The sequence below is a fragment of the Sebastes fasciatus genome, chromosome 14, assembly GCF_043250625.1.
Source record: "Sebastes fasciatus isolate fSebFas1 chromosome 14, fSebFas1.pri, whole genome shotgun sequence".
In the NCBI taxonomy this organism is placed as follows: Eukaryota; Metazoa; Chordata; class Actinopteri; order Perciformes; family Sebastidae; genus Sebastes; species Sebastes fasciatus.
This window is the reverse complement of record NC_133808.1, coordinates 33,134,293-33,146,958: the sequence shown is the minus strand read 5'-3', so window position 1 is coordinate 33,146,958 and position 12,666 is coordinate 33,134,293. Positions and strand designations below refer to the sequence as shown.

At 49.0% G+C, this 12,666-nt stretch overlaps 2 protein-coding genes across 2 annotated transcripts in view; one reads left to right on the top strand and one right to left on the bottom strand.

The window, feature by feature from the left end:
* Window positions 1–12,666, bottom strand: part of LOC141781996 (bone morphogenetic protein receptor type-2-like) — a 119,185-nt gene that overhangs the window by 22,704 nt on the left and 83,815 nt on the right. The window lies entirely within an intron of this gene.
* The window catches only part of ttn.1 (titin, tandem duplicate 1), a 227,197-nt gene that overhangs the window by 156,584 nt on the left and 57,947 nt on the right, over window positions 1–12,666 (top strand). Inside the window, exons 139-154 of the mRNA XM_074658001.1 lie at window positions 30–332; window positions 575–877; window positions 1,204–1,485; window positions 1,986–2,173; window positions 2,315–2,426; window positions 2,533–2,835; window positions 4,618–4,926; window positions 5,214–5,495; window positions 5,620–5,919; window positions 7,255–7,548; window positions 7,646–10,615; window positions 10,703–11,023; window positions 11,138–11,422; window positions 11,536–11,841; window positions 11,965–12,128; window positions 12,368–12,602. Of these exons, the coding sequence (XP_074514102.1) occupies window positions 30–332; window positions 575–877; window positions 1,204–1,485; window positions 1,986–2,173; window positions 2,315–2,426; window positions 2,533–2,835; window positions 4,618–4,926; window positions 5,214–5,495; window positions 5,620–5,919; window positions 7,255–7,548; window positions 7,646–10,615; window positions 10,703–11,023; window positions 11,138–11,422; window positions 11,536–11,841; window positions 11,965–12,128; window positions 12,368–12,602 (6,957 nt within the window). The remainder of the gene's footprint in view (window positions 1–29; window positions 333–574; window positions 878–1,203; window positions 1,486–1,985; window positions 2,174–2,314; window positions 2,427–2,532; window positions 2,836–4,617; window positions 4,927–5,213; window positions 5,496–5,619; window positions 5,920–7,254; window positions 7,549–7,645; window positions 10,616–10,702; window positions 11,024–11,137; window positions 11,423–11,535; window positions 11,842–11,964; window positions 12,129–12,367; window positions 12,603–12,666) is intronic.

The window sequence follows — 12,666 nt, the reverse complement described above, 5'->3', positions numbered from 1 at the left end:
GTGAAACCTCGATTGTGTCGTCCCCTCAGATGTCCCCGGGCCCGTCGGCATCCCCCTCACCGCAGAGAACCTGACCACCGACTCCTGCAAGATCAACTGGTTCTTCCCCGAGAACGACGGCGGCTCTCCCATCAGTAACTTCGTCATCGAGAAGCGCGAGGCCGAGCGCAAGGCCTGGACCTCGCTGTCCTTCACCGCCAGCAGGCAGAACGCCGTGGCTCACGGCCTCACCATCGGAAAGTCCTACTTCTTCAGAGTGGCCGCCGAGAACGCCATCGGCGTCGGACCCTTCCTGGAGACCGTCGCCGAGCTCGTTGTCAAGGAACCAATCAGTGAGTCGAGTTAAAGTTACATCACAGTGACCACTGAGGACAGGATCAGTGAAGTCTGTTTAATATCATTTGAATTCTGAGATTATTGTAGATAATGAAGTCGTGTTGAAGGAATTCTCTGATTAATCTCAGAACTGATCGTCTGTCATCATAAAATGATTCAACAGTTAAAATGTACAGAATTGGAAGTGAATCCCGTCTCCAGATATAAAGAAGCGTCCATATGTCTGCGCTCCCCTCAGGTGTTCCCGACCGCCCCGAGGAGCTTGAGGTCACCAAGGTCACCAAGGATCTGATCGGCGTCACCTGGAAGGCGCCCAAGTTCGACGGCGGTTCAGAGATCACCATGTACATCCTGGAGGCGCGTATGATCGGCAAAGACAAGTTCGCCAGAGTGACCAAGGAGTCGCTGATGGAGAGGAAGTACACCTTCGACGGCCTGAGGGAGGGAGACTCCTACGAGTTCAGGGTCATCGCCGTCAACGAGGTCGGACCCAGCAAGCCGTCGTTCGTCACCAAACAGATCACCTGCAAGAACGAACTGGGTGAGGACTAGCCGGAGTTAACTTCTTCTGTTAAATGTCCTTTCTGTTCAATCAGAAACACGTTCTGAAAGAAACAAACCAGAATCATCAACAAACTGTAAAACATTCAAAACCTTTATTTAAGTCTCGAAAATCATTGAGGTTTGACGAGAAATACAGTTAACTAATCAAAACAAAACAAAAAAAGGAGAATACTCAGAGGAAACACTGAGGTGGTTTGAGACCATCGTCTTGAATTCAGACGTAAGATGAACAGAAACACCCAGAGAACCCTCAGCATAAGACCACTTTCTATCTGACTCTGTCCTCATCTTCTGTCCTAACAGAGCCGCCGACCATCGAGCTGGACTTCCGCGACAAGATTATCATCCGTGTGGGCGAGAGCTGCCTGCTGCAGGGCCGCTACACCGGCAAACCTTCGCCGTCCATCGTGTGGTACCGAGACGACGAGGAGCTGAAGGCCGACAAACACGTCATGTTCAAGAACACGCTGACCACCATGTCGCTCGGCCTAATGAAGGCGGAGCGCGGGCACAGCGGCAGATACGTAGTGGTGGTGGAGAACAGCACCGGGTCCAGGAAGGGAGTCTGCAACCTCACGGTTGTCGGTAAGTAGGCGGAAATCTGGAGAACACTGAGGCTGATAGAAGATAGTATCATCGGCATAAAGGAGTAAATATATAGATGAAGATGCAGTAACTAAATGATTGATGTGACGGGGAATAGAAGGAGTTCACGGGTACTGGTACTAGTACTGGTACTGGTACTGGTACCGGTACTGGTACTGGTACTGGTCTCATCATTACAGGAAGTAAGATGTATCATCAGCTGGAACCGGCCCTGCTAGCTGGAACCAGTCCTTAATAATAACGTTGCGCTACAGAAACGTCATTTTCATCGTCATACATGCGGGTATATTTATATATATAACGGGTATATTTCTGTCTCTCATCCCAAATTTGTCCCCAAATTAATTTCATCCTCCCCGATCATATTTTTTTTGGCCCCGGGTCGACGGGACCTCCTTAAACCCGAGTCCTGACAACATCATAGATTTCTTATTTGAAGACTTTTTTCACACTGACGTAATTTTCTTTCTTGGCTGCAGACCGTCCGACTCCTCCGGTCGGCCCAGTGGTGTTTGAGGAGGTGCACAGGGAGTTCATGATCGTCTCCTGGAAACCTCCTCTGGACAGCGGCGGCATCCCGGTCTCCAACTACATCATCGAGAAGAGAGACACCAACAGAGACACCTGGACCACGGTGACGTCCGCCTCCACCAAGACCATATGCAAGGTTGGTTGGTCCAGTTGGTTTATTAACCAAACTCCAGTCAGCTGTTGTGATATTTTAAAGATCTTCAGGAGAGGCCCGGGTGGTGGTGGGGGGGGGTCTGCTGAAGTTCAGAGATGTTTACATGCTGTTTGTGTCTCTCAGATCCCGAAGCTGACAGAGGGCAAGGAGTACATCATGAGGATCTCAGCTGAGAACATGTACGGCATCAGCGACCCTCTGGACTCGGAGGAGATGAGAGCCAAAGATCTCTTCAGTACGTCCTGCCGACACACTTTAACTCTTTTCATGGTTCACGTCTCCGAAACTCAGTTCAGGAAATTCATTCATTTAATTTAATTAAATGCGGCCCCCCCTTGCAGGAGTCCCCGAGGCCCCCGAGATGCCGACGGTCAGGGAGGTGTACGCCACCAACGCCCTGGTGCTGTGGAACCGGCCTCGCGACGGCGGGAAGCCCATCACCAACTACATCCTGGAGAAGAAGGAGCCCGGTGCCAAGAGGTGGTCCAGAGTCACCAGAGACCCGCTGTACCCGGCCACCCAGTACCGAGTCCAGGACCTGATAGAGGGCTGCCAGTACGAGTTCAGGGTGATGGCTGAGAACGAGCTGGGACCCGGAGACCCCAGTGAACCCTCCAAACCCATCCTCGCCAAAGATCCCGTCGGTCAGTGCCACGCAAAATATATTTATTACTCATACACACGTAGGCAAAGTTGTTGGTAACGTTCCGTTAAAGAAAGAAAAACCCACAATGGTCACTGAAATAACTTGAAACTGACAAAAGTAATAATAAATAAAAAGTTACTGAAAATTAACTAATGAAAATCAGACATTGCTTTTGAATTATGGTTCAGCAGAATCATTTTAAAAAACAAACTAATGAAACTGGCCTGGACAAAAATGATGGTACCCTTAACTTAATATTTTGTTGCACAACCTTTTGAGGCAATCACTGCAATCAAGTGATTTCTGTAACTCTCAATGAGACTTCTGCACCTGTCGACAGGTATGTTGGCCCACTCCTCGTGAGCAAACTGCTCCAGCTGTCTCAGGTTTGAAGGATGCCTTCTCCAGACTGCATATTTCAGCTCCTTCCACAGATGTTCAATAGGATTTAGATCCGGGCTCATAGAAGGCCACTTCAGAATAGTCCAATGTTTTGTTCTTAGCCATTCTTGGGTGTTTTTAGCTGTGTTTTGGGTCATTATCCTGTTGGAGGACCCATGACCTGCAACTGAGACCAAGCTTTCTGACACTGGGCAGCACATTTCGCTCCAGAATGCCTTGATAGTCTTGAGATTTCATTGCACCCTGCACAGATTCAAGACACCCTGTGCCAGATGCAGCAAAGCAGCCCCATAACATAACCGAGCCTCCTCCATGTTTCACATTAGGTACAGTGTTCTTTTCTTTGGATGCTTCATCTCTTCGTCTGTGAACATAGAGCTGATGTGACTTGCCAAAAAGCTCCAGTTTTGTCTCATCTGTCCAAAGGACATTCTCCCAGAAGCTTTGTGGCTTGTCAATATGCATTTTGGAAAATTCCAGTCTCACTTTTTTATGATTTGGTGTCCTCCTCGGTTGTCTTCCATTAAGTCCACTTTGGCTCAAACAGTGACGGATGGTGCGATCTGACACTGATGTACCTTGACCTTGGAGTTCACCTCTAATCTCTTTGGAAGTTGTTCTGGGCTCTTTGGTTACCATTCGTATTATCCGTCTCTTCAATATGTCATCAATTTTCCTCTTGCGGCCACGTCCAGGGAGGTTGGCTACAGTCCCATGGACCTTAAACTTCTGAATAATATGTGCAGCTGTAGTCACAGGAACATCAAGCTGCTTGGAGATGGTGTTATAGCCTTTACCTTTAACATGAAGGTCTATAATGTTCTTTCTAATCTCCTGAGACAACTCTCTCCTTAGCTTTCTGTGGTCCATGTTCAGTGTGGTACACACCATGATACCAAACAGCACAGTGACTACTTTTCACCCTTTAAATAGGCAGACTGACTGATTACAAGTTTGAAGATACCTGTGATGCTATTTACAGGACACACCTTAGTTTAACATGTCCCTATGGTCACATTATTTTACATCTTTTCTAGGGGTACCATCATTTTTGTCCAGGCCAGTTTCATTAGTTTGTTTTTTAAAATGATTCTGTTGAACCAAAATTCAAAAACAATATCTGATTTTCATTAGTTCATTTTCAATACATTTTTATTTATTATTACTTTTGTCAGTTTCAAGTTATTTCAGTGACCATTGTGGGTTTTTCTTTCTTTAACGGAAGGGTACCAACAATTTTGCCTACGTCTGTATGTGTCTCATCTTCTAAGACTTTGTTCTATATTCAGATTTATTTGTGTCATAGTTTCATTACTTGTGTTTTCTACCGAAGGTTTAATTTTTTTAATTCATAATCTTTGATATGTCGTCCTCGCAGTGCGTCCCAGCCCTCCAGTGACCCCCGAGGCCTACGATAAGACCAAAGACTCCGTCAGCCTGAAGTGGAAGTTGCCCCGCCATGACGGTAAGGGCCGGATCTTGGGCTACCTTGTGGAGTACCAGAAGCCCGGCGCTGTGGAGTGGCTTCCGGCCAACGAGACCCCGGAGCAGTGCCCTGACCTCCACTACGTGGTGACGGGCCTGGCCGACGGACACGAGTACGACTTTAGGATCTTCACCGTTAACGCCGCCGGCAAATCTGACCCCGCCTACGTCAAACAGACCATCAAAGTCCACGACAGACTGGGTAAGGGGTTCATCCATAACTCCTCTTTGTTTTTCATCTATTGCATGGCAACAGCTTTTTCCACAACAAATACATTTTTAAGTTTAGTTTATCTTTATTAAATTGGAGAAAAAATACCCAAATATCTGTAGAACTGGTAAATACCTCTACCTATACCATGTCAGGGCTGGAAATAAAAAATCTGAATTAGTAGGTTTAAGGAGCACAACCGTCAGGATCAGGGTAAGATGACACATGTCTACTTACGCTTTTTGCTGATTTGCTTTGATTCCCGTTTCCCTCCACAGAGGCGCCAGAGTTGCTGCTGGACGCCAACATGGCACGTGACCACCTGTGCATGCTGGGCGCCGACATCACCTTGAGCGCCACCATTAAGGGGGTACCGACACCCACCGTCAGTTGGAAGAAGAACGACGGCGACGTTCCTTCTCACATCACCGTCGCCGTCACCGCCGGTGGCAGCAAAATCTTCATCCCCAAGAGTGTCCGGCCCGACTCGGGCAACTACACCCTCACCGTGGAGAACGCCGCCGGAAAGAAATCCGCAACCTGTGCCGTGCTTGTGCTGAGTAAGAAGGAACGCCCGTCGACACCAATATTGGGATTTGATGAGTCTTGGAACAAAACAAACAATTAGTAAAGATGATATTTGAATCTAGAATATATTTGAATTTTACTCTTTGTTTCCACCAGACAAGCCTTCTCCTCCCAGAGACCTGGTGATCTCTGAGATTACCGGAGAGTCGGCCTACCTGACGTGGAAGGCTCCTGAGGACAACGGCGGCACTGTCATCTCCCACTACATCGTGCACAAGAAGGACGTGGCCTCCGAGCAGTGGGTGCCCGTCGCTGCAGCCAATAAGAAGCTGAGTCTGATGGCCATGTACCTGATGGAAGGAATCCAGTACCTGTTCAGGGTGGCTGCTGAGAACCAGTTTGGCAAGAGTGACTTTGTGGTGACCAGGACACCCATCAAGGCTCTCGAACCTCTCTGTGAGTAAAAGTCATAACTATGTGAAATAGAAATAAAAATGTAAGCCGCAAGCAGCCTTTGCACTTTCCCACACGTCGGGGGTACTTGCGGGACGTCGGTCGACACACCCGTACATTTCAGTGACCGTCGGACACTGCACGCACAAGTTAGACGTTATTTCCTGCGGGGGTCATGTGGGAAAGGAAATTACGTTTTGCAATTTTTCACCACTTCTTGTGTCCACTATGTGGCGCTAGAGAATGCACGCTAAACATGCATTATGCTGCTCATTACCAAGTGTAGACCACACATTGTAAATTTCATGTGAATTAGATGATGTTTGTCACATAACGCTGACTTCCTGTTGCCAGTGCTATGACTATGAGTCAATATTGCCATGTAGATGTCCTCAGGCCTGGACTCTTATGAAGTTGGTCAAGTTTGGGGCAGATTGGATCAAGTACAGTCGAGTTACAACAGTTTGTCTTTCAATGGCGAATCATGTAAATTCTCCGCCACGTCAACGTAAATGTCTTTTAAAAAAACCTCACGATTTGACAACTTTTCATCACAAAGGTCTTTAGACTGTACTGACCAAATCTGACGTTGATCGGGTTAAATCTGTAGGAGGAGTTCGTTAAAGAACAGAGCCTGGAAATGGCAAAAAAAGCCCAAAATAACATAATCAATTCAAAATGGCCGACTTCCTGTTGGGTTTACGGTATACCTCCAAGAGGCTTTTTTGTACATCTCAACATGTTACGTATACCTGCCAAATTTCATACTTCTAGGTGAAACCACAATGACGGGCTCAATTTTAGCAATTTGTTAGGGGGCGCTATCGAGCCATTTTGTCACATCCGAGCAAGAGACCCAGAAAATATCAAATTTTTCACCAGTCCTGATACATGCGCCAAATTTGCTCACTTTCCGAGCACCTTTAGCCCCTCAAAAATATGATTACTTTGTCCTAAAAATAATAATAAGAAGAAGAAACAGGCCAATTACAATAGGGCCTTCGCCGACCTTCGGTCAGTGCTCGGGCCCTAATAAATGATTTTTTACTCTGTTGTGTAAATCATGGAGCTTCCAAATCCTGAAGGCTCCACTCTTATTGGCCACAGTGTCATTCACAAGATCTGCAGTTCTAAATAACGTGGTACATTGTCATGAAACAAACTTCTCACAACCTAAACAAAAACTCCTGGGAGCAGTAAGAACGACTCTTTAGGGTTTGAGAAAGTCTCTCGCTAGTTCTGTGCCACATCATCTCCGAAAGATGTATTTAAATAAGTCCACAATTTAAAATCTAAGAATAATCAGCAATGAATGGTTCTATCCTGGACACTTTTCAGATCCTCCTGGCCCTCCCAGAAACCTGCACCACACTGATGCAGAAAAGACAGAGGTGTGGTTGGAGTGGGAGTGGCCCGAGCGCACCGGCGGAAGTGACATCACCGGCTTCATCGTGGAGCACCAGGAGGAGGGCCAGCCTGACTGGGTCACCTTCAAGACCGTCAGCTACGAACGTGCCCACGTCACCGGTCTGGTGGAGGGCAAGACTTACCGCTTCAGGGTCAAGGCTCAGAACGCCATCGGTGTGAGCCGTCCCGACACCAGCGTCCCCATCACGTGCCAGGAAAAGACATGTAGGAAACTTTTGTTTCTTTTTGCAAATGCTGTTTCTGTTTCGCATCTACAGGCCTAAAAACATCCTCATATTGTTGCTGTTTTGTTCTCTTTCAGTGGCACCAACTATTGAAGTAGATGTGAAGCTTATTGAGGGACTTGTTGCCAAAGCTGGCACTGCTATCGCCATGCCAGCCAAGATGATAGGCATCCCCATTCCAACTGCCAAATGGATGACCGATAACAAGGAAATCACATCTGAGGGCCGCTATCACATTGAGACTGCTGGACTCTCCACAGTCCTCAGTATCCCTGAGTGCCAGAGAGGAGACAGCGGAGAGTACATCCTCACCGTGGCCAATCCTTCAGGCAGCAAGTCCGTCGCCCTGCACGTCACAGTGCTGGACCTTCCAGGTATCCCCATCGGACCCGTCAACATCATGGAGGTCACCCCCGATCACATGATGATCCAATGGAGGCCGCCCAAAGATGATGGTGGCACGCCCATCACCAACTACGTGGTGGAAAAGAGGGATATAAAGAAGTCATGGGAGCCCTGGTCTGTGGTTAGCTCCAGCGGCACCAGCACCAAGGCCAAGGTGTCCAGGCTGGAGAAGGGCCGGGAGTACGTTGTCCGTGTCCGAGCAGAGAACAAGATTGGCCTCGGCGCAGCGCTTGAGAGTCCTCCCACTATTGCCAAGCACATGTTCAACCCTCCTGGTCCACCAGGCCCGCCAGAGTGCTCTGATATCACTGAGAATGCTGTGACGTTGGAGTGGACCCTGCCTGACTACGATGGAGGCAGCCCCATCAGTGGATATGTGGTTGAACGCAGAGAAATGACAGGAAAGTGGATCCGCGTCAACAAAACTCCTGTCCTGGACCTCAGATACAGAGTCTCAGGCCTGTGTGAAGGCAACAGCTACGAGTTCAGAGTGTTCGCTGAGAACGTTGCTGGTATCAGCGCGCCTTCTCTCACCTCTGACCCCATCAAGGCCACTCGTGCCATCACCAAGCCCGGTCCACCCGGCAATCTCAAACTGAAGGACTGGAGCAAGTCTTATGCTGACATCTGCTGGACTAAGCCTACCAGAGACGGAGGCAGTCCCGTTCTGGGCTATGTGGTTGAGATTCAGAAGTCAGGATCCGCCCAGTGGGACAGAATCAACAAGGACCTTATCAAGATGTGTGCCCACAGAGTGCCAGGCCTCATTGAAGGAATGGAGTACAGAATTCGCGTCAGAGCCACCAACAAGGTTGGAGACAGTGAACCCAGGGATCTGGCCGAGACTATCTTAGCGAAGGACATCTTGGTGCCCCCTGACGTTGTTGTTGACATTTCCTGCCGCGACTCTCTGACTGTCAGGGCAGGTCAGATCGTAAGTTTGATCACCAGGGTGAAAGGCAGACCAGACCCAGAGATCACATGGACCAAGGATGCAAGAGTCTTATCCCGGGAAAAACGCATTGATATGAACAACAACTACCCTCTGTGTGAACTGGTCATCAATGAGGCAGTCAGGTCAGACTACGGTAAATACGCCATTGTCGCCAAGAACAGCAGTGGACAGGCAACGGCCACTATTATTGTCAATGTCCTGGACATACCAGGAGCTATCCAGAACCTGAAAGTGGCCTATGTGACCAAGAAGTCCTGCATGGTGTCCTGGGAGAACCCTGAGGACAACGGAGGCACCGAAATCACTCAGTACATTATTGAGTGCCGTCAGCCCAGCCAGAGAGGATGGACTGTGGTCTCCAATGACTGCACCAAGCGCTTGCTAAAGGCCCCTCTTACTGAAGGCTGCGAGTACTTCTTCCGTGTCAGCGCAGAGAACAAGATCGGTGCTGGTCCACCTATTGAGAGCAAGACACCCGTGCTGGCAGTTGATCCCATTGAGAAGCCTGGTGAACCCATCGACTTCCACATCTCTGAGATCGGCAAGACCTTCTGCTTCCTCAAGTGGAAGAAGCCCGACTATGACGGTGGAAGCCGTAACCTGGGTTATCATGTTGAGAAGAAGCCAAAGGAGGCTGAGGAGTGGGAGAGGCTTCACAAGGGTGCTATCAAGGAGACTTACTTCATGGCTGACAGGTGCATCGAAAACCAGATGTACCAGTTCAGAGTTCAGACTAAGAATGAGGGAGGCGAGAGCAACTGGGTGACCACACCTGAAGTCCTGGTTAAGGAACAGCTTGTGGAGCCAGAAATCAAGATTAAACTGGATGGTACACTCGTGGTCAAGGCAGGAGACTCCATTCCTATTGAGGCAACTGTGAAGGGCAAACCCCAGCCGGATGTCAAATGGACCAAAGATGACAGCACGGAGGAGATAAAGAAGGGCCCCAGGCTTCAGATCGAAACTGGTGCCGACTTCTCGAAGCTGCTGCTTACTGGCGCCAAGCGCACTGACAGCGGTAAATATGTTGTCACTGCCTCCAACAGTGCAGGAACCGGTTCTGCTCACGCTAAGGTCAATGTACTGGATAGACCCGGCCCCATCAGGGATCTCAAGGTGTCTGGTATCACCATCGACAGGTGCCATTTGGCCTGGGAAGTCCCAGAGGATGATGGCGGCTGTGATATCTACAACTACATTATTGAGAAATGTGAGACCAAGAGGGGAGTGTGGTCGGTTCACACCAACGCCGTCATCACCAACAAAGCCAACGTCACCCGTCTTATTGAGGGCAATGAGTATATCTTCAGAGTTCGTGCTGAGAATAAGATGGGTCCTGGCCCTGCGGTGCAGAGTGAAGCCATTGTCGCCGGCACACAGTTCAGTGTACCTGGCGCTCCCGAGGCACCAGAGGTCACCAAGATTGCTAAGACGGAGATGACTGTGGAATGGTCAGAGCCCGAGAAAGATGGCGGAAAATCAATCACGGGTTATCTGTTGGAGAAGAGGGAAGAGCATGCTGTTAGGTGGTCTCCTGTCAACAAGGATCCACTCCCTTCAACTCGTTTCACAGTTACTGGACTCCTACCCCTCCACGACTACCAGTACAGAGTCAAGGCTGTCAATGAAATTGGCGTCGGCAGCCCAAGCAAACCTTCACGTACCATCACTGCCAAAGACGCAGTCGGTATGTAACCAATAACAATTGTTGTTAACACATCCAGCTTGTGGTGGGATTGTTTTAGACACACATCCTTATTCCTTCTTCTCACAGGGCCTCCTGCACCTCCTACCAAGATGAAGGTCCTGGACAGCACCAAGTCCACCATCACCCTGGGCTGGACGAAGCCTGAATCAGATGGGGGAGCTCCCATCATCGGCTACGTTGTGGAGATGAGGGCGCAGGGAAGCACCAAGAAAGGAGACGACAGCTGGAAGAGGTGCAACGTGGCAGCTCAGCTGGTCGTGTGCGAGTTCACAGTCTCAAGTCTGGACAACCAGCTTGTGTATGAATTCAGAGTGTCGGCTCAGAACCAGGTGGGCATGAGCCTGCCCTGCGACCTGGAGGGTGGCGTGATCCCCAAGGAGATTCTAGGTGAGGACTTTGTTGAGTTTTAATTGTTTTTATGATAACTAGATGAGCTATTAGTCCCACAGTAACATGAGGGAGGAACTACAGATTAACATTAAGATGTGGTCTGACCAACAGAGACACCAGAGATCGACTTGGACGCCAACCTGAAGCAGGGCCTGACGGTGAGAGCCGGCTGTCCCATCAGACTATGTGCCACCATCAGAGGTAGACCACATCCCCAGGTCACCTGGAGGAGGATGGGCATTGACAACGTGGTCAGGAAGGGAAAAGTCGACATCATTGACACCATGACCTTCCTGGTCATTCCCGACAGCACCCGCAACGACTCTGGCAAATACTGCCTGACACTGAAGAGTACTGCCGGAGAGAAGGCTGTGTTCGTCAACGTTAAGGTTCTGGGTAAGTCCTGGTTTTCTTTTAGTTTAACTCAGTTGCAGTCAGCAATCACAAAAAATTGCTTACTTCTGTTAAAATACCGTGTTCAAAATGACATGCTGTATTTTTCATGACAGACACTCCGGGACCTGTGATGGATCTGGAAGTTAGTGACGTCAAACAGACATCGGCCGTGCTGGCCTGGAATCCTCCAGAGGTCGACGGCGGCAGCGAAGTCACTCACTACGTTGTTGAGAAGCGCGAGATGGACCGGAAGACGTGGGCGACCGTCAAGGCCGAAGTTCTGATGGATAAGGTTCCCTTCAAAGTCAGCGGTCTGATGCCAGGCAGCGAGTACTACTTCAGAGTCTCAGCTGTCAACGAGTATGGTTCTGGAGTTCCCAAGGTGACACCCACTTCCTACCTGGCCTCGGATCCCGTCAGTACGTATCGTCTCTTAGTCACACCAGACCCTCAGAGCCCACTATGCTCAGTTGTCTCGTTTCCTTTTTCATAATTTCGTCATTAGAACCACTTGAACACACCTGTCTAATTTACTTTTTCAGGCAAGCCCGATCCTTGTCAGAAGATCGAGGTTCTGGAGATCACTAAGAACAACGCCATGGTCGGCTGGGTGAAGCCCGCAAGCGATGGTGGTGCCAAGATTGACGGTTATGTTGTTGAATACATCGAGGTCAAACCTCCTCCAGAGCCTCCAGCACCTGTGGAGGTTCGTCTTCTCTGACTGCTTCAGTCAATCGTTGATGCGTTTTTCACCTTCAAATTGTCTTCTGTCTTGTTATCGTACTACAAGTACTTCGGTAACTGAAATGAAGATGCATGTGCTAGAAAAATCCTAAACCTTGCTGCCATTTTACAAATATATGTGATCTTACAGAATTTTGTAATTCAAGCTCTTTTCGTATTATTACCAGTAAATTTGAATCTACAACGCTCAATCTGTCGCAGGTTAAAGAGGGAGAGGAAGCTCCTCCACCGCCTCCGCCGCCTCCAGTGGAAGAGGAGGAGGCCGAACCTGAAAAGGAGGTGTGGAACGCCTACACCACAGTGAAGGGTTTGTCAATCAGCATCAGCGGCCTGAAGGAGGGCAAGAGGTACAAGTTCAGAGTGGCTGCTAAGAACATCATGGGTCAGAGCTCGTTCACTGAGACCAGGCAGCCCACCGAGATCAAGGAACAGATGTGTAAGTTATTAGAGATCAATCAGGACTTAACAAGTACTGGTGATAACAGTGACATGATACAGGA